Source organism: Haematobia irritans, chromosome 3, assembly GCF_050003625.1.
Source record: "Haematobia irritans isolate KBUSLIRL chromosome 3, ASM5000362v1, whole genome shotgun sequence".
NCBI classification, from domain to species: Eukaryota; Metazoa; Arthropoda; class Insecta; order Diptera; family Muscidae; genus Haematobia; species Haematobia irritans.
Genome location: NC_134399.1, coordinates 104,499,206 through 104,524,082, shown reverse-complemented (window position 1 = coordinate 104,524,082; position 24,877 = coordinate 104,499,206). Strand labels below are relative to the sequence as shown.

The window sequence follows — 24,877 nt, the reverse complement described above, 5'->3', positions numbered from 1 at the left end:
CACACTATCAGAGGCATTTTATGTCGCGAATGGAAATTTTACTACTTCAATGAAACTTCTTCGTTATTTTAAAGAAATCGTTTTGTACCTTTTATGAAGAAATATTAACGCAGAATGTTTCGTAATATACACCAAAAAAAAGTGACCCTACCGTGGAAGAAAATGTAGGTTTATTTTAGAAAATTTTAACTAAAATAGTTTTCTAATTGCAACATGTTACAAATAAGTTAATAGTTTTTGTCAAATTGAAGAAAATTTTTTAAAAATAATTTTTTTCTGTTGTTTAAGAAAATTTCATATGTTGGAAGAAAAAATTGGATTTAAAAATTGTTAAAATGTCTTTAGCGCTGTACGAAGTTCGAGACAGGTACAATTTTAGTAAAATTTACTCATTTGAGAGACTTATAAACTCAATTTAAGCAAACTTCTGCCATTTTAGGAAAATATGAACTATTTTATTTTTTAGTAAAATTGTGCACTATATTTGTATACAACTTTTTTTCTTATTTTTAGTTCACGTCATTAAAGTTAGCAAAAAATTATTCAAATAATGAACATTTACTCATATTGTGCAAAATTTAACTAAAATCAACTAATCTTCATGAACTAAAATAAAGTTCAGTTGGCATTAGAGTCCCTTTTTTCTGGGTGTATTCATAAATTCGTAAAAATTTCTTCACAGAAATCATGAAAATTGAAGAAAGCTTCGTTAAAATTACGAAACATTTATGAAGAAAAATTAATGTAGAATATTTCGTAGACGTAAAATGTTCTTCGTAAAATTTACGAAATTGAATGAAAATTTCGTTGTTTTAATGAAGAATTCACGAAGAATAGTTAATGAAGAATTCTTCGTAAAATTAACGAAGAGAATTCTTTCGGTATAATAAATCATATATTTTTATACCACCATCACTATGCTAGTGGGGGTGTAATAAATTTGCCATTCCGTTTGTAACACAACGAAATGTTCATTTCCACCCCAAGTATGTTTCAAGAGGAAAATGTTACTTTTGGAGGTGAACATGGAACATTTTTGTAGCAAAAATGTTGTATTCTCGGAAAACGTACACATGGTTACCGATATCGATATATAATTTTCGAGAAAATATTATGTTGCGACAAACATGTTCCATGTTCACCATTCAAAAATAACATTTTGCTCTTGAAGCATGTCTGGGGTGATTATTAGAGCTCGATCGAAGAATCGGCATTCGGCCACGAATAGGCGCCAAGAGGCCGATTAACCGAAGCCGAAGCTTTTTGAATAATTTATTTCATATCGAATTGTCCCAGTGTTAAATTTGTCTCAGTCGAAACGTAAAATTTATAAAAATCCTTGTTTGTCATTACACGCAGCCCATCAAATGTACCAATGCAGACATCATGTAACTGCAAATAAAAATAAATTATACCATATATCAAAATATAGAACAAAACACAGGTACATTTTTTGAATTACACTTTCCTTTTTTGTGTTCACATAAAACCAAGTGCCACTTCTGTATAAATAAATTAACACAAAACACAGAAATTCCGTATTCTCCGTCCATTCCAAGAAACAATCAAAACACGACTGACGCGCAAAATTAAAATCGTGTGTACCTGCTCCAGTTTTTATAAAATTCTTTTCGCTGCAAAAAAGTTAAAAAATTAATTGTCACGAAAAAAATGTACATGGTCTTTACGGCCATGTTGTGATTCTAGACATATTTATACGTATTTTATAAAAATACTTTTTTCCCTGCAAAAAAGTAAAAAAAATGAATGGTCAGGTACATGATTTCAATGACCATGTAATGGTCTGAAATTTTATAATTTAAATGATATAACTTGTTTGCGGCATTTGAGAACCATTTAAGTGCTTATTGCCAGCAAACATTTTTCTCGGCTAAAAATTCTTTTCAGAAAAACAAAATTCATAGTTTTCGCGACAATTACGTGCTCTACATAAGCATTAAATGGATGCGGCAACCATGTCCAAACATGTTTTTTCTGTGCGTGTATGATATCAAACTACTAAATTTTGAATACAAAAAAGTCTGTTAGTTCTAAAAGAATATTATAAGGCATTGGCTGAATTATCTTATATTGCTGTTGTTTGTAATTTTGTTGAATAACATATGCTAAAATTGAGCTTAACCACACTGAATTTCTTTGATTAAAAATTTCTGGAAAAAATTCGGCTTCGGCCGATTATTGCTTTTATGGCAAACATCGGGTTCGGTCAAAAAACCCCGCTTCGGTCGAACTCTAGTGATCATATTCCTTCTTCGAGTGTATAGAGTATGTATATACTTTATCAGGGAGAAATTATAAGTATGTAAATATTCCCATAGCGATAGGCGAACAACTGTGCATTTCTTATGGGAAGCCCAAAATCCGCGACGGAATACCGTGACGGCTAGCGGCGAGTCGAGAAATCGTACCCTTGATGAGAGGCAACTTTTCTTATGTATTTTGATCTGCTGAATTCGAAAAAAAAAATTTTATGGAACAGTTATCCCTTTATTTTTAGTTTTTTGCTCTTTTTTCACTAAACAAATTATATCTCGAGTTATAAATGTCCGATTATATCGTTGTTGGTACTTAAATGAAAGGTATTAAGATGACGAATAATCGCTTATAATTGGTATATCGATGCGAAAAGGCCAAATTTTCAAAAAAAATGTTTTCTCTCCATGGTCGTATAGATGATACTCTAGCTTAAAAAATGAGAAAGTTATAAGCAATTGAGTGAACAAATCTAATGTCAAATCATGCAAATATGAGCAACTCACCCATACAAAAATGCCTCTCGGCCACAGAGAAATGCATTTTTGTGTGGGTGAGTGAGCCATAGACGTAAAATGTCTATGAGTCCCTGTTCAATAAAAAATTTACCCTTTTTACATAAATATCTTATCACAGATCCAATTATAATACACGATTATTCGTCATCTCAATTTATTTATGTACCAACAACAATATAATCGGACATTTCTTACTCAACACAAGATATAATTTGTTTGGTGACACCAGAGCGTAAAACTAAAAACTGGATATCTCTATTCCATAAAAATTTTTTAAACATTTTTTCGGATTCAGCAGACCAAAATACATAAAAAGTCGACTCTCATCAAGTGTACATTTTCAGTGTAAACTAGTGTTATCAAATCTTTGAACTCTCGAAAAAATATTTACACACTAAGGCGTTATAACCATTCCCGTCTATTGCAATCACGCTACAGCTTTCAATAATGGCGCTATCGTCCTGAAATTTGGCACAGACTCGTTTCGTTTCATATAATAAATAATTGGTTTGACACTTCATAGTTCAAAATTCGAAGCGTTGGAACGCAAAAGTAAGATAAAAACAAGTATATACGGCCGTAAGTTCGCCCAGGCCGAATCTTATGTACCCTCCACCATGGATTGCGTAGAAACTTCTACGAAAGACTGTCATCCACAATCGAAATACTTGGGTTGTGGTATCTTAAAACTTCTTAACATAGTTTTCTAAATTGTGAGTTAGTCCATACGTGGTATATATTAGACAAAAAAGTTATGTATAGTTAAGTCTACAAATAATTACGAATCGATATGGACTTTTTGCACGGTACGTAGAGAGCCAGAATTGAAATATGGGGGTTGCTTATATGGGGGCTATATACAATTATGAACTTGATATTGACCAATTTTTGTGTGATTTGAAATCGATGTACAAAATTTCAGCCGGATCGGATGAAATTTGCTTCTCGTATAGGCCTCGCAAGCCAAATTTGGGGGTACGTTTATATGGGGGCTATACGTAAAAGTGGACCGATATGGCCCATTTGCAATACCATCCGACCTACATCAATGACAACTACTTGTGCCAAGTTTCAAGTCGATAGCTTGTTTCGTTCGGAAGTTAGCGTGATTTCAACAGACGGACGGACGGACGGACATGCTCAGATCGACTCAGAATTTCACCACGACCCAGAATATATATACTTTATGGGGTCTTAGAGCAATATTTCGATGTGTTACAAACGGAATGACAAAGTTAATATACCCCCATCCTATGGTGGAGGGTATAAAAATGACAAAGTTATAAGCAATTGAGTGAACAAATCTAATATCAAATCATGTAAATATGAGCAACTCACCCACACAAAAATGCCTCTCGGCCATAGAGAAATGCATTTTTGTGTGGGTGAGTAAATTTGCCCTTTTTACATCAATATTTTTGGAACCACTTATCTTATCACAGATTCAATTATACACGATTATTCGTCATCTCAATTTTTTTAAGTACCAACAACGATATAATCGGACATTTCTAACTTGAGATATAATTTGTTTAGTAAAACAAGAGCGAAAAACTAAAAATAACGGGATATCTCAAAAACTGTTCCATAAAAATTTAAAAAAATTTTTTTTTCGAATTCAGCAGATCAAAATACATAAAAAGTCGACTCTCATCAAGTGTACATTTTCAGTGTAAACTAGTGTTATCAAATTTTTGAACTATCGAAAAAATATTTACACACTAAGGCGTTATAACAATTCCCTTCTATTGTTATCACGCTACAGCTTTCAATAATAGCGCTATCGCTATATATTCGTTTCGTTTCATATAATAAATAATTGGTTTGACAGTTCATAGTTAAAAATTCGAAGCGTTGGAACGCAAAATTAAGATGAAAATAATGAACATTCATTGGCTGTCAAAAAACTCACCATAATAAAGGGAAACGTTTTTGAGGCCATGCAAATATTGTCTCCTTCCCTTGGAATACCTTCGATTGAAAGAGTAAATGCCATAAACTGGAAAAATTAAGATATGTATCTTACGAACGAAATTCCCCTTTAATGGTTCCGGAGGAATTATGTTCGGTTTTAAAACCGAAACGCAAAATTAAAAGTGCAAAAAATTAAGGCAAACTTATTTGTTTTATCAAAAATAACACAACTTCAACCAGTTAAGTGTCTAACACAAAATTCCATCATCCTAAAAATAGACTTTGTTTTTTATAATTTATTGATTTTTTTTGTGAAATTCACAATAGAAGTCTTCGGTATGACAAGAAAGATGTTAAATAGCCAAAAAGACAGATTGAAGCACAAATTTAGGCATAAAAGTTCTACTAAACGTCACGGTGTGTAGTAGAGGTGTGCACGTGTGTAATATTTTACTCACGCACACTCACGACGGAGAAATCTTATTCTCGCACACGACTTACGCGTGAGTCACGAAAATTTTCGTGACTAATGACAATTTCGTGAACAATAAATTTTTAATTTATTGTTCACGAAAAAAAATTCCAAGCAACTCTCGTGAATGTGCGTGAATGGGACTAAAATAAATATGTCGTACGTGAGCGTGAGTGAAAAATAAAATCGGTTCGTGAATGTGCGTGAATAAAATTTCTGCAAAATCACCCTCACGAAATTCTCGTAACACGAGTGAGTCAGGTGAGTCGTGAATTAAGCTTTAATTCATACTCGTATGTTAACTGAAATTAATTTAGCTCTCGAACTATGTATATGCTACTTGAATTTTGTAACCTTTACTGATTTCCGTTTGGAAAATGTCGTGAGTCTCGTGAATTTGTCGTGAATCACGTGAATTATCGTGAATCGTGCGTGAGCGTGAGTCTTTAAAAGTAGTTAGTGCGTGCGTGGGTACTGGTTTTCATTTCGTAAATGTGCGTGAGTGGGATTGGCTACCACACGTATCGTGCGTGAGCGTGCGTGAATAAAAATTTTGCTTCGTGAATGTGCGTGAATGTGAGTGAAATTTCAGTCACGAGCACACCTCTAACATAAGGTATATATATCCTTGATCAAGGAGAAATTGTAGGACCATATAAGCAGATCCGTCTGTTCAATAAAGGAGCTATCGTCCTGAAATTTGGCACAGATTCGTCTTTTGTCTGCACACAGGCCAAGTTCGAAGATGGGCTATAACGGTCCAGGTTTTGATATAGCTCCCATACACACAAAAAAAATTTCTGGTTCAATCACGAAATTAATTGATCCAATTAATTTTTTAATTGAAATGTCTTCAATCACAGAAATGATAGTATCAATTAAAAAATTAATTGAAGGCCAATTAAAAAATTAATTGATCCAATTAAAAAATTAATTGATCCAATTAAAAAATTAATTGATCCAATTAAAAAATTAATTGATACTATTAATTTTTGTGATTGATTTTTGTTTTAATTAAAAAATTTGTTGAATCAATTAAATTTTTAATTGAATATTTTTTAAAACTCAATTAAAATTTTATTTGGAAAAATTTTCGTGAAATTTTTTTCTGTGTATAAACAGATCCCCGGATTGGGTTCTTGGGATTATATAAACCGTAGTTTTTATCCAATTTGCCTGAAATTTTAAATCTAAAGGTACTCTGAGACCATAAAGAGGTGTGCCGAAAATGGTGAGTATCGGCCCATAGTCCCCATATGAACGATCTCCCGATTTTATTTCTTGGGATTCTACAATCCGTAGTTTTTATCCGATTTGCCTGAAATTTGATATATAAAGGTATTCTAGGGCCATAAAGAGGTGTGCCGAAAATTATGAGTATCGGTCCATGTTTTGATATAGCCCCCTTATATACCGATCTCCCGATTTTACTTCTTGGGCTTCTAGAATCCGTATTTTTTATCCAATTTGCCTTAAATTGGAAGTCTGGAGATATTCTAGGATCATAAAGAGGTGTGCCGAAAATGGTGAGTACCGGTCCATATTTTGGTATAGCCCCCATATAGACCGATCGCCCGATTTTACTTCTTGGGCTTATAGAAACCGTAGTCTTTATCCAATTTGCCTAAAATTGGAAATCTAGAGGTATTTTAGGACAGTAAATAGGTGTGCCGAAAATGGTGAGTACCGGTCCATGTTTTGATATAGCCCCCATATAGACCGATCTCCCGATTTTACGTCTTGGGCTTACACAATTTGCCTGAGATTGGAAATCTAAAAGTATTCCAGGACCATAGAGAGGAGCGCTGAAAATGGTGATTATCGGGCCATGTTTTGATATAGCCCCCATATAGACCGATCTCCCGATTTTACTTCTAGGATAAAAACTACGGATTCTAGAATTTGCCTGAAATTGGAAATATAGGGGTATTCTAGGACCGTAAATATGTGTGCCGAATATATTGTGTACCGGTACAGTTTTTGTTATAGCCCCCTTATAACCCTCCGATTTGGGGTCTAAATTCTAGAACTACAATTAGATGTGCTGAATATTGTGTGTATCCCTCCATGTTTTTGACATAGCCCCCATTAGACCGATCTCCCGATTTAACTCCTAGGGTTTCTAGAAATTGTAGTTTTTATGCGATTTGCCACAAATTGAAAATATACTGGCATTTTAGACCAACAAAATAATATATCATATATAATATTTTTTATCGGTCCATTTGGTAAGGCCTCCATATAGACCGATTTCAGATCTTCAGGGTACAGAAGGTTCACTGAACATGAAAATTGTTTGAAAGTGAATGTAAAATTTCCAGAGTTTACTTCTCGTAATCATTTAAATAATTGGGGTAAAAATCTACGGATTTTAGATTTCAAATCAAGGCGTTATTTCTTCTAAATCCAGAATCTGATCTAGTCTTCATAGGTAAAATATATACATTTATCTTCGAGAAGCGTACTAGTTTAACTGTCATCAAACCGCCCTGAAATTTTCAAAGGAAACTATTATATTTGATTCATGGTGGTTGGTATATAAGATTCGGCCCGGCCAAACTTACAGCTATATATACTTATTAATATATTCATTATTACTTCTCCCACTACACAGAAAAAATATCACCATAATGTTTACAATTAAAAAGTTAATTGAATCTGAAAACTTTTTCAATTAAAAAATTAAATTTTTAATCAAACAGGAATCATGAAGTCAATTAGGTAAATGATTGAAAATTTTAAATTTTTTATTAAAACAAATTATTGATACAATTAATTTGTTTTTAATTTTATCAAACTGGGAAGACTAAGTCAGTTAAAAAATTATTGATTTTTTTAATTAAAAAAATTAATTTTAATTATTTTTTTTAAACACTTTTTTGAATCAAGCCTAGTTTTGATCACAAACTTTACTTGAATTCTCTTAGTATTTAAAATTAATAAACCAAAATTATTTTTAGTTATGGCTAAAAAATATACCTGTCCCATCCATTGATATGTAACTAACTACCCTGTTATTACAACATCACATACTTTGCTTGACCCCACACGATTGGTGGTGGCATACTCACCTAGACAATGCTAGTCTAAATTTCAATAGAAATATTTGTACAAAACCAGACTAACAAAAGAGATTAATGCAACAATAAATATGTGTATCTTATAAACAAGCGTTTATGATAAAAATATGCAAAAATCATATAAAGGCGTTATTTGAATGCCCGGGAATTGATTTTTTCATTGACATTATGCGCTTGGATCCCATTGATATGTTAACGAAATGAATATATGACACTTGTATGCTTAATACCTTTTTCATATTTTACAACATGAGAAGCTTCGACAAATTTTAGATATGAAATATTTACATGGGGGAAGCCATCGATGGCCTTGAATAAACCTACACATTGAGCATATCCATAATCATTTGGAATTTTGCAATTTATAATTTGGTATTAAAAGTTTTTTAAATATATATTTTTATTCACCAGAAGTGTGAAAATGTTTAATGTAGGTGTTAATATACATTTAATAATAATAAGAAAACTAAATTAAAAATACATGTGCAATTTTTGGGATTGATTATTGCATTCACACACTTGTTTTTTTCTGATTCAAGCACGAAATTGATCCAATTAATTTTTTAATTGAAATGTCTTCAATCACGAAAATAATAGTTTTAATTGGGCATTAAAAAAATACTTGATTAAAAAATTAATTGATTTCATGACCAAATTTCAATTAATTTTTTAATTGATTCAATCAAAAAATTAAAATTTTGTCCAATTTTGTTTCTATACAAAATTTTGTCCAAATTTTATTTCTATACAAAATTTTGTCTAAATGTTATTTCTATAAAAATTTTGTCAAAATTTTATTTCTATAGAAAATTTTGTCAAAATATAGAAAATTTTGTCAAAATTTTATTTCTATAGAAAATGTTGTCAAAATTTTATTTCTATAGAAAATTTTGTCAAAATTTTATTTCTATAGAAAATTTTGTCAAAATTTTATTTTTATAGAAAATTTTTTCAAAAATTTATTTTTATAGAAAATTTGTCAAAATTTTATTTCTATACAAAATTTTATCCAATTTTGTTTCTATACAAAGTTTTGTCCAAATTTTATTTCTATACAAAATTTTGTCAAAATTTTATTTCTATAGAAAATTTTGTCAAAATTTTATTTCTATAGAAAATTTTGTCAAAATTTTATTTTTATAGAAAATTTGTCAAAATTTTATTTCTATACAAAATTTTGTTCAAATTTTAGTTCTATACAAAATTTTGTCCAAATTTTATTTCTATACAAAATTTTGTCCAAATGTTATTTCTATAGAAATTTTGTCAAAATTTTATTTCTATAGAAAATTTTGTCAAGATTTTATATCTATAGAAAATTTTGTCAAAATTTTATTTCTATAGAAATTTTGTCAAAATTTTATTTCTATAGAAAATTTTGTCAAAATTTTATTTCTATAGAAAATTTTGTCAAAATTTTATTTCTATAGAAAATCTTGTCAAAATTTTATTTCTATAGAAAATTTTGTCAAAATTTTATTTCTATAGATCATTTTGTCAAAATTTTATTTCTATAGATCATTTTGTCAAAATTTTATTTCTATAGAAAATTTTGTTAAAATTTTATTTCTATAGAAAATGTTGAAATTTTATTTCTTTAGAAAATGTTGTCGAAAGTTTATTTCTATTACACACAGAGAAATGTTCATTAACATTTTTCTACACTCATAGAAAAAAGTCTGCTAAAAACAGCAGTCGATGTCTGCTGTTATATTTCTGTACTTCAGGGCCTAATGAACAACAATTTATAAAATTTTTAGGTTATAAATTTTTCCCCAAAGCATATTTAAGAACCAAAAGTAGTTTTTGGTGTATTTTTGCACTGTAATATACTTACAAGCTCCTAAATACGATCAGCAAACATTTTGTTTGCTGTTATGCCTCAATTTTATAAATATTCAGATTTTTAGTCTAATACTATAGACATTCATAAAATATTGTTTTAATTATGTTAGGATAGCTCCTAAGTTAACATTTTTATTTGTTTTAGCCAAAATAAAACATGTTTTAGTGTAATCTAGCTTCAAAAATAGCAGGAAATGTTTGCTATTTCAGCAAACAGTGACTGCTGTCCCTTTTTCAGCAGACTTTCTGCTGTTTTAGCAGACTTTTCTGCTGTCCCTACTAACAAATTTCTTTGGGTTTACCAGTGTATGCCTAAGGGTATACTGAAAATATATATGCTTGAAGCAAAATGTGTGTGGGGTATATATATTCCAGAATCGTTTTTTATTTTTGGTTCATATCGGTTAATAATTATTAATATCTCTATATAGTACGATCAAAAACTAAAGAGGCTTTTATAGGCATTTATTCTGCCTTTTTATCTAAACCAGACTTCATATGGATTAAGATACAATTTAGAAGGCAATGTTAAGAAAGTTTAATATACCTCGGTAACAGTTACCACAACCCAAGTAATTCGATCGTCGATTCCAGTTTTTAGCAGAACTTTGCACGTAATCCATGGAGGAGGGTACATAAGATTCGGCCTGGCCGAACTTTCGGCCGTATTTACATGTTTTATATACTTGGAAACGTGGAATGCAGCCCCACAACTTATTCGGTGCCCCACAAATTGTTCGTTACGTCTTAAAAATGTTGACCGAATTCTATGAAATCAAGTTTGTTGTATTTAATACATCATAACGTTATTTCTAAAAATCTATTTTTCCGGAAATTTTGTTGTACTTCTGAGTAACCTGCAGTCAAAAAAAAACCAAATGTTGATCAAATTTCAAAAAACTACAAATTGGGAGTTAAGTAATATTTACCACAGATGTTGGTAAAAAACAGTGCAGTGTGATATGTTTATATCTCTATTTTCTATTATTTACTAAAATCAAATTCGTTATTTGTAAATAGTTTAATTCGCGCCGTATTTTTTAGGATACAACCACTATTTTTTCAGAAAAATACATAATTGTTTTTTAAGAATAATATGGTATGCAGATGTTCTATATTTACCATTTTGCATATTATATATTTTATATATTTTTTCTGAGGAATCGGTGATCTTGTGCAACGGTTTTGTAACGGTTTATGGATACATAATCACACTTTTTTGGTAAATCAGATAAGAAGTAACACCAACTCGTGAATTGATATTATTATCCATATGCACTGAACGAAAATTATGCTAAATATTAAGATAAGAGATTTTCAGTTTGCTCCCGCCGAGAGCCAAATCGATGAATATGTCTCAAAACAAGAGATTATAATGACCATTAATCTATCGGCAAATAATGCATACAGTTCATTGTGCTTCCAAACAATAAACGAAATAATGGGAGACGCATATTTCCAACCGTTGATGTAAAGAGCGCATTTTTAGAAATTCGAATTCACAAAGGTAACCGTATGCTTGTCTCCAATATGCGAGAGTAAACTATGGTATGTGGAGTGGCTACATCAACTTTGTTTCAAATCTTAACTTGGCATTTAATCTCGTATAAAAACTCATCTATTCCAATGTTTGGCGACATTAAATTAAGAGAGCTTGCCCTACAGACACTTATTTTGGATTACTGCGTTGCTCTGTAACAAGTGGAGGTTTAACATAATGAAGGTATGAACATTTACTATGGAGGAAACTCCAAATTATTTCAATAATGACTTTTAAAATCAATGTGCGTTTTAGGTTTTCGTGTGTTTGTGTGCCTTAGTGGCTGTGGTTAATGCTGGATTATTTGGAGGTTCGAGTGGCTCATCTGGTGGATATGCTTCATCATCATCAGGCGGACATGGCCATGGACAAGCGGGTGGTTCGAGTAAAATATATAAAGTGAAATTTGTTACAGGATCATCTGGTAGCAGTTATAATGGAGGTGGCAGTAGTGGTTATAATGGTGCTGCCGCTCACGGCGGTGGTAACGAAGTTATCAAAGTTATCCACCAGCAATCTGCTGCAGATGCCTCTGCCGGAGGGGCTGCATTTGGCAGCCATGGCGGATCTGCAGCAGCGCAAGTGATAAAGGTTATTCATCATGGCTCAGATGGTGCTAGTGCTGCAGGTGGTCATGCCTCTTCTGATGCAGGATATAGTTATGGTGGAAGTGCATCATCAGCTGAGTCCTCTGCCCATAAAGTCATAAAAGTTGTTCACCAACAGTCTGCTGGATCTTCATCAGGTGCTTCCTTTAGCCATGGCCATGACCATGACCATGGCTCTGCCGGAGGACAAGCTCCCGCGAAAATTATTAATGTTTTCCATTCTTCAACTACCAGTAATGCAGGAGCTTCTGCTAGCGGTGCTGGCCACCACCATACTCAAGGTCCTGCTAAAGTTATTCGTGTCATTCATGAGCATGCTCCACAGGCATTTGGTGGCAGCCAATCGCAGTCGTTCAGCTCTGGAACTTCTTCTTCTTTCTCTCAAAATGTTGCTGCTCCTCAATCTTCCTATATTCCCCCAGTTCAACAGGAATCACCACAATCTTTCAGTGCACCAGTATCGTCTTATGTTCCTCCTGCTCACCAAGAATCTGCTTTAAGTTTCAATGCCCCAGCCCCAGCCCCAATTTCTTCGTATGTTCCACCTGCTCCAACTTCTTCATACGTTCCACCTGTCCCTCAACAAACCCAATTTAATTACAATGCTCCTGTTGCCGCTCCAACAACTTCATATATTCCACCCGTTCAACAGCACTTCCATTCCCCTGCTCCCGTTGCTGCTCCAACAACATCATACGCGGCACCCACATATCAGACAGCTCCATCCTATAGTCCACCCGCAGCATCATATAATCCCCCAGCTCCAGTAACGTCATACGTTCCACCCGCTCCTGAGCCAGCACCCAGTTTCCATTCTTCTGCTCCAGCATCTTCATATTTGGCACCTCCTGCCGGCCCTGTTAACCCCTCGCTATACACTGCTCCTGCACCATCATATTTAGCTCCCGAGTCAGTACAACATGTGCCGGCATCAAGTTACGGACCACCTCATTACTAAGAAGATATTTTACATAATTTCCTCAAAAAGAGGTTAGATTTTGTAAGATAAAAACTATTCATAGTTGGACACTATGATAAAACAAACAAAACAAAATGCAAACACATATACGCGCCCACCTCATTTTGTACCTGCATTGTTACATTCTATCTAATTTAATTAAATTTATTATGTCTGTAGTTATTAAGTGTGAAAATAAATTTAGATATGTAATGAATTATGTGGATGCATGTATTTTCTTGGAAGCCACCATAGTGCAATGGTTAGCATGTCTTGGACAATTGTGTGCATAGGTTCAGTTGCAGAATCGTATAACACCACATTTGGGAGAATATGTACATTTCCTACGTTAACACTAAGTTTTCAAAAAGTCCTTTCCATACAAAAGGTCAATAAAAATGCCAAAAAGGTAATTTCGGTAATAATGTGCTGTGTTTTAGAACTGCCTGCAAGGATTATCTCTACATGTCTACATTGCCGTCTCTAGACATTTTTAACCAGGGGGGCTATAGCCCCCTATCTATACTACAGTAACTATATATAATGGAAAATTATATAAAGGTTTTCACATTCTAGGGGGGCTAATATTTTTCTGGGGGAGGGGGGGGCTAAGCCCTCCCCCCAGAGACCTTACTACGCTTATGCATATCTAAATTATCTCAGACCACATTGCTGACTGTTTTGTTGTTGGACTCCTTCATATTCTAAATTGAAAAATGAATGGTAAAAGGTATGCGAGTACATATTCTCCAAACATGTGAACTACCTTCTCCCACATTATATAGTCCTTATACTTTGGGATTAATCGATTTCTCGTTTTCTTCAAATTTGAATGATTTTAAATCCCTAATTTAACTCTATATGCACCAAGATACAAATCTGTTTAAACTTAATGATGCTCTTTGAAGAAACTTTTCAAAAGCCTTTATAGCCTAAGACTATGGTCACACTAGGCAAATATTTGGCCAAAATGAGAGTCAAACATTTTCCCAGAACCATTTTCCAAATATCTGGATACGGTTTTTGAAAAATAACCACGCCATGATGTTATATATCCAATATGAGCTGAAAATGTTTGCTAGTTTGGCTGTGGTGACGGATTCTTTTTCGAATTCTATTTGCCCAATGTGACCATAGAATAGAAAAATAAATTAAATTTCAATTCGGAATAAATTAAAATGTGTGGCTCACATTATTTCTATAATGTTCAGCATTTTAATCTTCTTGAAAAGCGCTTAGGTATCAATAATCATAATATCAATAAAATATGTGTAGATTGATTAGTTTCCGTTTCCATGACATTCTTAAAATAGTTTCAATACTAACAGTAGTTGGTAAAAAACAACTATGTCCGTAAAAGCCGGTATTTTAATATAATGCTATTCACCACACACCAGCCATCAGTATGAATTTCGAAATGAAAAATCTTGAATGCTTAAGTTGTCTGGCTTATTGGCATTGTGTTCAAAATGCTGTTATTTGGAATTGCCTTCAAATAAATCCTTATATTCAAGGAATATTAAATATGCCTTGCCATATATTTTATAATCCAGAAAACCTATACTTCGCTTGTATTGTCTTCTAGGTAACCTTGACATCATATCGATGATTTTATGTCACAACAAAATATCTAATTCACAAGTATAATATCAAGCCACAGAAGTTAACGAGCCCCCTTGAAATAGTATAACATAATGCGGCATCTAAAAAGCAGAGATCAGTAGGCCATAATCAGTGTCCGGTTATTGCTTATCACATCGTTGGTTAAAGCATACGTAAATTTATGTTCAGTGTAAAAATACTGCAACCACTCCATGATGCTACTGAAACATCTTCCTGTAAAATATTAAATAAAAACAAAACTGCTCGATTCCTTAAAAAATTTCCCACTATCTATCCCATTCCCATCCAAATTCCTCAACTTTGATACACCCAGTCCACAAGTCCACATGATTATTGTCTATGAAAATGAAATCGACTATTAAAAAATTAATCGCTTATCTCTGACAATAGCGAACTTGACCTTGACGCATAAAATAAACATACTGAATACCATTGGATAAAATGCATTATCAATGATGATTAACAAACGGTCATAAAAGATATGCTTGCAGACATAGCAACCTGCTTAAAATATTAACATGTTTTAATAAATCGACTAGTGTTGTAATCGATATGCTTGTTAGAGTATGCAAGAAATCATTCAGCCAACAGAAATATCAAAATGAAAAAAGTTATAGTTAAAAAACCAAGCCAATTGAGAAAAAGTTTTATAAATGAAACACAAACACTACCATACCAAACATAGGGGGCTCCTCTACAGATGGTATCAGATAGCATAATTTACACAGTATAAAAAATTATTAGATATAGCTGGGATGACGAATGCCCGTCAGTGCATAATATGAACCAAGAAAACAAATAAATGACTTAAAATGTCAAATTAAATAATTACAATCAAGGGTCATTAGTCTCTTTGAGGATAGATATGCGACAGCTCGTCTAAGTTAACACCAAATGATTAGTGTATAACTATGTTATTAAAATAAGCGAAGATGTGACACGAGATATTTTTATTTTGAATTGTTTTATTAGTTTGCATTTGAATATTTCATAATCATAACCAATATTAAAAACTCCGAATAATTCATTCATTCATGTTTCAAAAGAAGATCATACATTGGTGTTTTATTAGGTCGTTTATCTATCCGTATATATCTGGCTAGTGTGTTTGCTTTTATACTCTCACTCTCTCTCCCTCTCTCTCCCTCTCTCTTTTTCACACCCATCTTGATTTTTGCCTAATAAAATTGGAAAAACTCTTTGTTGTGTTGACACAGGCAGGTTTTTTGAAACCACACATTTATACTTAAATATTTTTGTTTGTTAAGTTACAACGGAATAAATGAAAAGATGATGCTTCTGTTTGTGCTCCAAGGAGCAAGTTTATACTAAGTCACAAGAAAATTAAATTTATTCGGCAGCTTTGACGAGAGCTTCACAGCATTCAACAGCAATGGCAGCTTCAGCCTTAGCCTGGAAAGAAAGAAACAAATATCATATTATATAAAAATTTGTATTTTCCATTTTAGTTAAAATAATAAACAAAATTAGAAAGGGTCTCTCACCCTGTCGATAAAATAATTAAATTAAAAAAAAATGTTTTGTAAAAATATAATCTTCTATCAGATATTAATTAGATTAGCCACCAAACATTTCCTACTTCAACTTCCAAGACGATGAACCTCTCAGAAGTGAACACCCACGTTAGTCTACATTTTATCCATATTTGGGTGGTGTACATTATCAAATGATAATATATCAAACGTTTCATGAAAAGCGCCACCTTTTTGAGAGTTGTCCGATTTTGTTTGAGAGGCTTCGTATCTTCCTAAAGTACTTAGATGTAATAAACCACACCACTTATAAATGTCTTTAATTTAAAATTTGTAAGATTTGTTTGCTTAATAACAATATGTTTTTATGCAAAATATTTTTTTTTTTATTATTTCAAAAATTTTTCGTAATACAAAGCCTATAAGGCCAATTAATTTATATTACTTATGACAGATCCTGAGTAATTATTATTATATTTATAAAGTCAAGTACTCAAATTATTCTATATACATTTATAATATTATTCCTGCAGTATTAAAGTGGCTCCCCAGCCATAAACAAAAATAGGAAAAAATAAAAAATATATATACATCAAAATAAGCCCATAATATGGTAAAAAAAATTGAAATACAAGTACTGAATTAGAGAATAATAAAATGAAATGTAAGTAAGTATAAGTATAAAACTTTACAATGATTGGGGTGTAGAGGCAAAAAATTCCATTTTCCAAATATGGCCAAAAACTTTTTGATCAGTAATGTTAACGTAGGATATCAGATTAGAAATGAGGTCTGGTGGATCCCACGTCAGTTATATTGTTGATATTAGACATCCTCAGCTACAGAGAGTTAAGGACATGAAAATATTATATATCCCAAAATATAGAAAATATCCAATTCATATGAATACAATATTAACCAATGGGTACAAGAAATAAAAATTATTAAAAAATAATTTTTATTTATATATACTTTTGATTAGAAAGTCTTTTAAATCTTTCATAAATGTTCTTGAAAATCTACTGGTTAACTTATATAAGTTTTTTGACAGCGGGGCCTATTTACTTAAATTTATAGAAGAACATGTATTAGTATTGGCCCGGATGCTAAAATAAGAAAAAAGTTTCTTCTATTTGGCTTGGACATTTCGGTTAAGTGTGACTTCGGTTTCGGCCATTCGGGCTCTGATATATTGTATATACTGATCGGCTCAGTATCACCTACAAAGTGGAGCTAAACTTAGTTGGTAAGGTGAAAATGACAATTTTTATCCGATCAGAAAACAAATATAAACCAGATTTCGATTTTGATAAGGATACCACCTATTACATATTGTAATGAAAAATAGTCTTAGAAAAGCTGGTAGTTTCCAACTTTTTTGGCAAAGTCAACTATTGTAGTTTGCGGGTACAATCAAACTGTCGTAGGTAACTTGTGTGGGTAACGAAGGAAAGTTTACTTCGATTTGTTTGACTTAAAATCGATTAGAAGTTTTCAAATGAACTATTCTTAATACGAATTATCAGATTTTGACAAAAAAAAGTCTTATTAGCTTCTCTCCTTAAAATGCAGAACAAGGTATTTTTTTAGGATAACACTATTTTCATAAAACTTGAATCCTATGTAATATCTGATTTTACCAAAATGATAAAAGCAAACCAATTAGAACACATCTTAAAATTATATATTAAATGATACATTGAAATATTAAATATTTGTTGAAGTATACAAAAAATTGGTTATATTTTTTTATTTATTTATTTGATATTGTGTTAGATATAAAGAAAAAGGAGCCTCACTACTAATGCCAAGAATACAAGATACACCCTAATAGTAATCAATTCAGTGTTACTCTGATGCAATTTAACTATGACCTCCCACCAGTCTGTCCCTGTACGTGTTCTTATAAAAAAAATACTGAACTCATTTACAGATATTTAAAAGATGTGCTGAACTCATCTCATTAATATATTATCGACATATTTATAAATATAAATATTAATCTGCAGCGATTTCTTTCTTTAATACTTACTAGAAATTTGTATATATGGATAATTAAAATCGATGGGCAGACACTGAATTGATAATCATTTACTGACAGTTCATCGAAGGAATTTGTATTGTAATAGTAGTTTAACTTTTATGAGTATGGGGGATAGATCTTTATCGAATGAGTCAGTTTTTCAGTGTGTGGTTCAACAACAATACTTAATGTAGGTATACTTTATGTCCACCAATTATATCCTGAATATTTAGTAATCATTTTCTCACCTAAAATCGGTATGCTTTTGGGAGAACAAATTTTAAATTGGTGAAATAGTGAAATTTCTAAAAATAACTGAATGGACTATATATTTTTTTTTGCATTTATGAATTTAGAATCTCACTTTGAGTTTCTTAAATAAAGATTCACTTATCGATAGTAATGAATGTACTTCACTCTATTATTTTGGCCCTCTTCATTTATTAATTAAATTTTGTTATTTACATACCTGGTCAGTGGAGGCAGAGGTGAGGGCTGATTGGTATTGGCTCAACAATTGACGAGCTTCTGCTACATCAATATCGCTAACATTGTGGGCTTCTTCGGCCAAAACTTGAACAGAAGAATCTTCGTTCACTGAAATTGTACCACTGGAGACAAAGAATTTGGAGGTTTTGCCATCGTTTTCGTATACTTGGACGACTCCGGGTTTTAAGACAGCTAAAATATATACAAAATACAGTTATAACAATATGGCTTTAAAGAAATGTATCATGTAACGGCATATTTGAAAGTATATTTATGCTTACAATAATTTACAGCATCATGCATATTTTAGACAATCAAAATTATAGATTTTACATAACTAATTACGTGCACCTACCCAAAGTTGGAACGTGCTTGGCCAAAATACCAAAGCTGCCACTGAAGGATGGGACATCAATTTGACGGACATCGGCGTTATCGTAGAACGTTTTGTTGGCGGCAGCAAAGGTGAGTTTCATCTCATCAGCATATCCACGGCTTTGAACCATACGAGCACCACGAGTGGCCAACAAACGAGCGTTCTTTGCAAAAGACATGGCGAGCTGCAATAGGACATTGAGAACTATAAATTACAAATTCTAATACCAAAGCCTAAAATACACAAATAGTATCCGAAAATCTCCTGATGAATCCATTATGTAACTTTGTAGGTTATGGCGATGGCGACCAACATAACCAGTCGATATGATTACACTAATCAGACTCAAATTATCCACAAAATTCAACAAAATCGTTTGTCCTAGTACTACTGCTTAATTTTACCTTTTATTTTTGTTTCGTGTCTCAAGTATTTCCAGTGAAAACTACTGTGGAAAATGCAAAACCCTCGGTGTCGGTATTTGTTCTCCAAAAAATACGAAATGTCAGTGAGACACGAAAAATTGGATCAGCTGTTGTCAGTGTCAAATGGCAGCACTTTCTTCTTACCAGATTGCTCAGTTCATGTAAAACTTTTATTTGTTCACATTCTGCCTAAAATTTCCTCAAAGTAGATTTCGATTGAAATTGATTTAACTATCCCAAATTTATCGACTCAAATGTAGTTACCAAATAATCAAAAATATTGATTTATATCAGAAAAATGTATTAATAATTTAAGTTTCTTTGATGTAATATTTTTGCAAAAATATAGTTCTGAAAATTTGAATGAAATGTAATAATGATTTTATGATTGGTTTTACAATTTATCTCATAACCATTAGGATAATGCGCCGTTCAGACTATAAGTTTATCAAGATCGTAATATAGCGTTCCCACCAAGCATGTTATGGAGTTTGAATTGTTTTCCCTTTATAAGCATTTCAAAATGAATCGCAAAAAATCAAAAAAATGAGTCGCAAAAAATCAAGTTAAAAACACAAGTTTTCCTCCAAAAAGGCCGGTACTATGTTCATTCTTGTGAAAAATTGTTATAGAAACCATTATTTCGCACATAGAAAGCGGTGTTTATTTAGGTAACTTGGAGCGCTGTTTTACAGGGAGCGATATTGAATTAAGTTGGTGGTTGCTGCTTATTATTACAAAATTAACATTTTATTTTCCTTGGGCAATTGATCTGCTACTCCTTTGATCCTTTGTATAGTTTCGGAACAAAAATATAATCCCCCTGCCAACATTTTTTGAATTTGGGGACTCTTTTGAGAATCCCAACTACGTCGAAAACAATCATATACGACATCAAAAACTCGTCGGAAAAGCGCCGTCGCTATTGAGAAGTTGTACCACGCCAAGTTACTACAAAAATGTTTCGCATGAGTGCAATTATTAGGTGCCTTTATAGATCAATTTAGAACGACGCCAATAAGGGACCCTCCAAACAATCAGAAAAAGTGCATTTTAAGATAGTTGTAAAAGAATCATTGTGGTCGAGTAAAACACGTTTGTTTAGATATTTATTAATTTGATTAAACATTTACAAATTCTTAAAAATATAACATTTATACCACTATCACATTACATTTAACATAATTTTTGGCATTAATGATGATGTTGAGTTACAAGTAGCGAGTTACATGTTGCTGCGTCTATCAACCAGTGTTTTTATTCCATGGAGGCAGCGTGTCTGTAAAATATCTGAAAAACAATCACTTTATTCCATTTGGAAAATCACCAAATTGTTCACCAATATACCTTTCACAATTTTAAGCGTATAATCTATGTTTTCAGAACTTTATTTTCGTTTTTATTTAATTAAAATATAACAAGCTGGTTGCGCTTGGCGTTTCACAAAAAAATGGCTTTTTTAACAGTAGGGATGGCAAATTACTTGCATGTACTTTTTGATGTACCTTTTCATGATGGTTGAAGTGACATTTACGAGTCTGTGGTAACGATGAGGTTGAAATGGAACTTTGAAATGCTGGCAGGGCCGTATTTGTGTTATAAACCCACACAAATAGTTTTAATAAATAAATCATTTCTTAATTCACATAGCAAATGGCGTCATGATATAAGGTGAGTACTATGTTCGTATTTTTCACCAAAACTCTAAATTAAAAGTACAAAAATCTATATGACGAAGATTATATTTTTATGAAATCTTGTGAAATAATGAATGGAAAAGATCTAAGGAATTTATTGTGAATCATTTTATATTTATAATTTAACTAAATTAAAAAAGTAACAGTGAAAACAAGCTGTTTTTCAGCTTGAAAACTGAACATAGTACTCAGTTATAAACGTCAGTTTTTCAACTCTAAAAAAAACAAAATACCACAAGTGGAAAATTTTCGCTAGTTTTTCGCATTTTTTTTAATTTTGTTTCGAGTTTCAACGTGAAAACCGAACAGAGTACCGGCCTAAATACGTAAATTTTATCATGTAAACGCCCCTAATTTGGAATATGCTCCGACTGAACATACGTTTTTAAATATATGTCAAATTATTGAAATAGATTGCATAGAAAAAACGAATAAACGAAGATTTTGAAGAACATAGAATGTGAAAATAACTTAAAAAATAATTTCCCATTGCGATCGCAATGTTTGTTTGAACAAACGGTATGTATATTTGAATTTAGAGTAACTGCCTGTTTCTGTATGTCGAACAAGATCTATCGATCGACTGAAATGCATAGAAACAGCTGATTTTTGGTTATAAATTCAGCTGTTTGTTTCCATTTCAGTCGATCGATAGAGCTCGTTCGACATACAGAAACACGCTATAAATGAATTTTGAGTTTCCATGGCAACCGTACTAAACATCTCAACTCGGTGTGAACGGTGAAATATTTTGGAAAAACGAATGAGTCAGTGGGAACATAGCATCAGATTCTTTACAAATAATGACGATAATATCTTACAGTGTGGTGTGGCTAAATAATCGATAAATGTCTTATCGATCACTTTAAAAGGCAGCAATATCGATTATGTCGTGGAATATAACGTATAGTGTGGCCAACATCGGGGAAATGTCTCGAAATGTTGAACATATGCATAATGCGCCGTACAGACTATAAATTTATCCCGACCCCAATAAACACAGGATGAGCGTTTTTCAAATGCAACAACTTTTCAGTTTGAGGGTAAATATAATTTTCAACATAAATTCAACTTGACTTGAAATAGCTCATCTTCAATACATCTTCAAATTGTTTGCGAATTACTTCTAATTTGCCAAAATGTTGACGAAATCTTTGAAAAGGTGTTGAAGATAATATGAGAAAACTTTGACAAAACACTACCCTAAAATCCAACGAAAAAACCATGTGGTTTTCAATACTTATTTGTGCAACGAAGTTCGTGGTCAATTGCAAGAAATAAAAAAATGGAAAATTTTAGACAAATAACCAAATAGTTTATAAAAATAGGTAAGTGAAAATAAAAAATGAAATAAAACTTTAAGGAAGTCACTAAATGTATATCTCTTTGCCGAAAACTAAAATTATGGATTCTACGTTCTTGAAAACATTAAAAAGCTGACCGATGGAAAAATGGTGGGCAATTAACTGGAACTGCTTCAAATAGTTTATAATAATTGGTACGTCAATATGAAAAATTAAATCAACACTTTAAAGAAGTCACTAAATTTAAATCTCTTTGCAGAAAACTAAAATCTTTGGATGATACATTCTTGCAAACATTAAGAAGCTGACCAATGAAAAATGAGTGGCATATCAACAAGAAAAAGTTTCCAGAAACATTACAAGTGCAACCAATTAAAATTGTTAGAAACAACAAATTGTTGAAATCAACCACTTCTGGATGAAAATGTGCATCACAACATCAGTTTAATTCATATGCTATTATCAGTTTAAAATGGATATTTTGTGAATTCCTTCTGCTGGAAATCAATTCTAACACGCAGTCCAGTACGTTCCTAATTTCAAATTGCCCCCAGGTTAATAAATTTTAATGCTGTTTTATGACACCAAAAGGAAGGAAATCGAATTATCAATGCAAAAGTGTTTACTAATAATGTTTAAGATATTTAAAGTTTTGTTGTTTGTTTTTTTTTGTTCTTATTTGTTGATATGTTTAATAAGATTATTATTTATCAATTGGTATTGTAGTGTATTATTATATAATTTATTTTGATAAAAATGAATAAATTATACAAAATTCATAGAATTTTGGCTTTGACTTTCAATTTGAAGTGGGGATATCATTCATACAAATTCAGGTTGAAAAGTATTTGCAACGATGTTAATTTTGAATTTGACTCGCATCGAAAATTGTTTGACAAATTATTGAGTAGCGATGCATTTCAATTTGAGGATAACACTTGAGATATTATTGCTAATGTGTTGAATTTCACTGTTGAGGGTAATGTCTGTTTTTTGTTGAGAACGCGATTTTCTCAACAATTTCTCAACTTGAATATTACTCTAATCCTTTGAAAAAATGTTTGAAAAATTGTTGAAATTTAGCATTTTTCAAACATTTGTGTTTATTGGGACGGCAGTAGGGCTGTTTTCTTTTAGCTCTGGATGCAACATTTGTATGAGCTATCCAGAACATTGTTGCACTGGTGTTCTATCCAGAAAATCTCATCAGTGCAAGTCGCGCCGATGTTTCCAGATTGTATTTGGATAAAGTGACGCTTCTTCGATTCACAATAGCAATTTATTGTGACTATTTTATCGAAAAACATGAAATTCAAAGTGATACAGTTTCATAAACAATCGCAGCAGTGAATATTTATTACTAATTGGAGCAATTAATACATAAACAATGCAAGATTTCACTTCTTTTCTGTGATTGTTTTTAAACAGCTGATGACAGTGTTGCATATATTTGGAGATGTCCCGGATAAACGAGTACTTTGTTTTCTTTTAGTCCTTAAAGGTGAGTACTATGTTCGTTTTTTTCACCAAAACACGAAATTAAAAGTACAAATATATTTATGAAGACGATTATATTTAGATTGAGTCTTGCCGAATAATGGATGGAAAAGATCCAAGGAATTGATTGCAAATAATTTTATATTTCTAAATTAGTTAATTAAAAAAAGTAACCGTGAAAACAAGCTGTTTTTCAGCTTGAAAACTGAACATAGTACTCAGCTTAAAGGCCGGTATGCACCTCTAGCGAAATTTTCGGTAGCAAAAATTTATTTAAGTCTACAACAAAGAAACAGGGCTGTGTACACAAATTTTAAACCAGCTAATCGCTTTTAAAAATTGTTAATATATGTTCCAAATATTCCTCAAATAAATTGTTTTTAATTTACAGACCTTTTAAAACTTTTACACACACAATGATTGTAATAAATTAAATGTTTGCTGCCAAAATATGCTTTTGACAACCCTGTTATTTTCATTAGAGGTGCGTACCAGCTTACGAAATTGAACGCTACCGAAAATTTCGTTAGCATAAATAGCAATGCATTTCTTATGGGAATGAAATTTTTCGCTAGAGGTGCATACCGGCCTTAACGGCTTAGCATATCGAGTGCTAATAGAAAACAGCCCTAGTGTTCGTGTCAAACATACTCTAGATATTGGCCACACTAGAAGTTATGATGGAAAACATACTCGATACTGCAGCTTGTTAATGGGATCGATAACACATTTATCGATATT

The 24,877-nt window shown here is 32.0% G+C and overlaps 2 protein-coding genes and 2 long non-coding RNA genes across 4 annotated transcripts; 2 read left to right on the top strand and 2 right to left on the bottom strand.

The window, feature by feature from the left end:
• The first annotated feature begins 11,273 nt into the window (after positions 1-11,273).
• LOC142229185 (uncharacterized) lies at positions 11,274-13,368 on the top strand. The gene is made up of 2 exons (XM_075299722.1): positions 11,274-11,826; positions 11,899-13,368. The coding sequence occupies exons 1-2, from the start codon at positions 11,821-11,823 to the stop codon at positions 13,207-13,209; spliced, it is 1,317 nt and encodes a 438-aa protein (XP_075155837.1). The 5' UTR covers positions 11,274-11,820; the 3' UTR covers positions 13,210-13,368.
• A 2,663-nt stretch (positions 13,369-16,031) lies between these two features.
• ATPsyndelta (ATP synthase, delta subunit) lies at positions 16,032-19,761 on the bottom strand. Its single transcript, XM_075299293.1, has 4 exons — positions 19,618-19,761; positions 19,193-19,397; positions 18,818-19,029; positions 16,032-16,245 (listed from the first exon to the last, which is right to left on the bottom strand). The coding sequence occupies exons 2-4, from the start codon at positions 19,389-19,391 to the stop codon at positions 16,183-16,185; spliced, it is 474 nt and encodes a 157-aa protein (XP_075155408.1). The 5' UTR covers positions 19,392-19,397; positions 19,618-19,761; the 3' UTR covers positions 16,032-16,182.
• Positions 19,762-20,689: 928 nt separating this feature from the next.
• Positions 20,690-21,144, bottom strand: LOC142228782 (uncharacterized). The gene is made up of 2 exons (XR_012720268.1): positions 20,986-21,144; positions 20,690-20,928 (listed from the first exon to the last, which is right to left on the bottom strand). It is a non-coding gene; the product is annotated as an uncharacterized LOC142228782 (long non-coding RNA).
• A 1,205-nt stretch (positions 21,145-22,349) lies between these two features.
• LOC142228781 (uncharacterized) lies at positions 22,350-23,149 on the top strand. Its single transcript, XR_012720267.1, has 3 exons — positions 22,350-22,663; positions 22,772-22,833; positions 22,899-23,149. It is a non-coding gene; the product is annotated as an uncharacterized LOC142228781 (long non-coding RNA).
• Positions 23,150-24,877: the final 1,728 nt, after the last annotated feature.

Bases quoted from the DNA above. Each gene is read 5' to 3' on its own strand.
- ATPsyndelta (XM_075299293.1), bottom strand. From the start codon at position 19,391: ATGTCTTTTGCAAAGAACGCTCGTTTGTTGGCCACTCGTGGTGCTCGT. The intron at 19,030-19,192 runs GTAGGTGCACGT...TATATATTTTAG, and splicing joins CAAGCACGTTCCAACTTTGG to CTGTCTTAAAACCCGGAGTC. The intron at 16,246-18,817 runs GTATGTAAATAA...CTTTCTTTCCAG, and splicing joins CCTCTGCCTCCACTGACCAG to GCTAAGGCTGAAGCTGCCAT.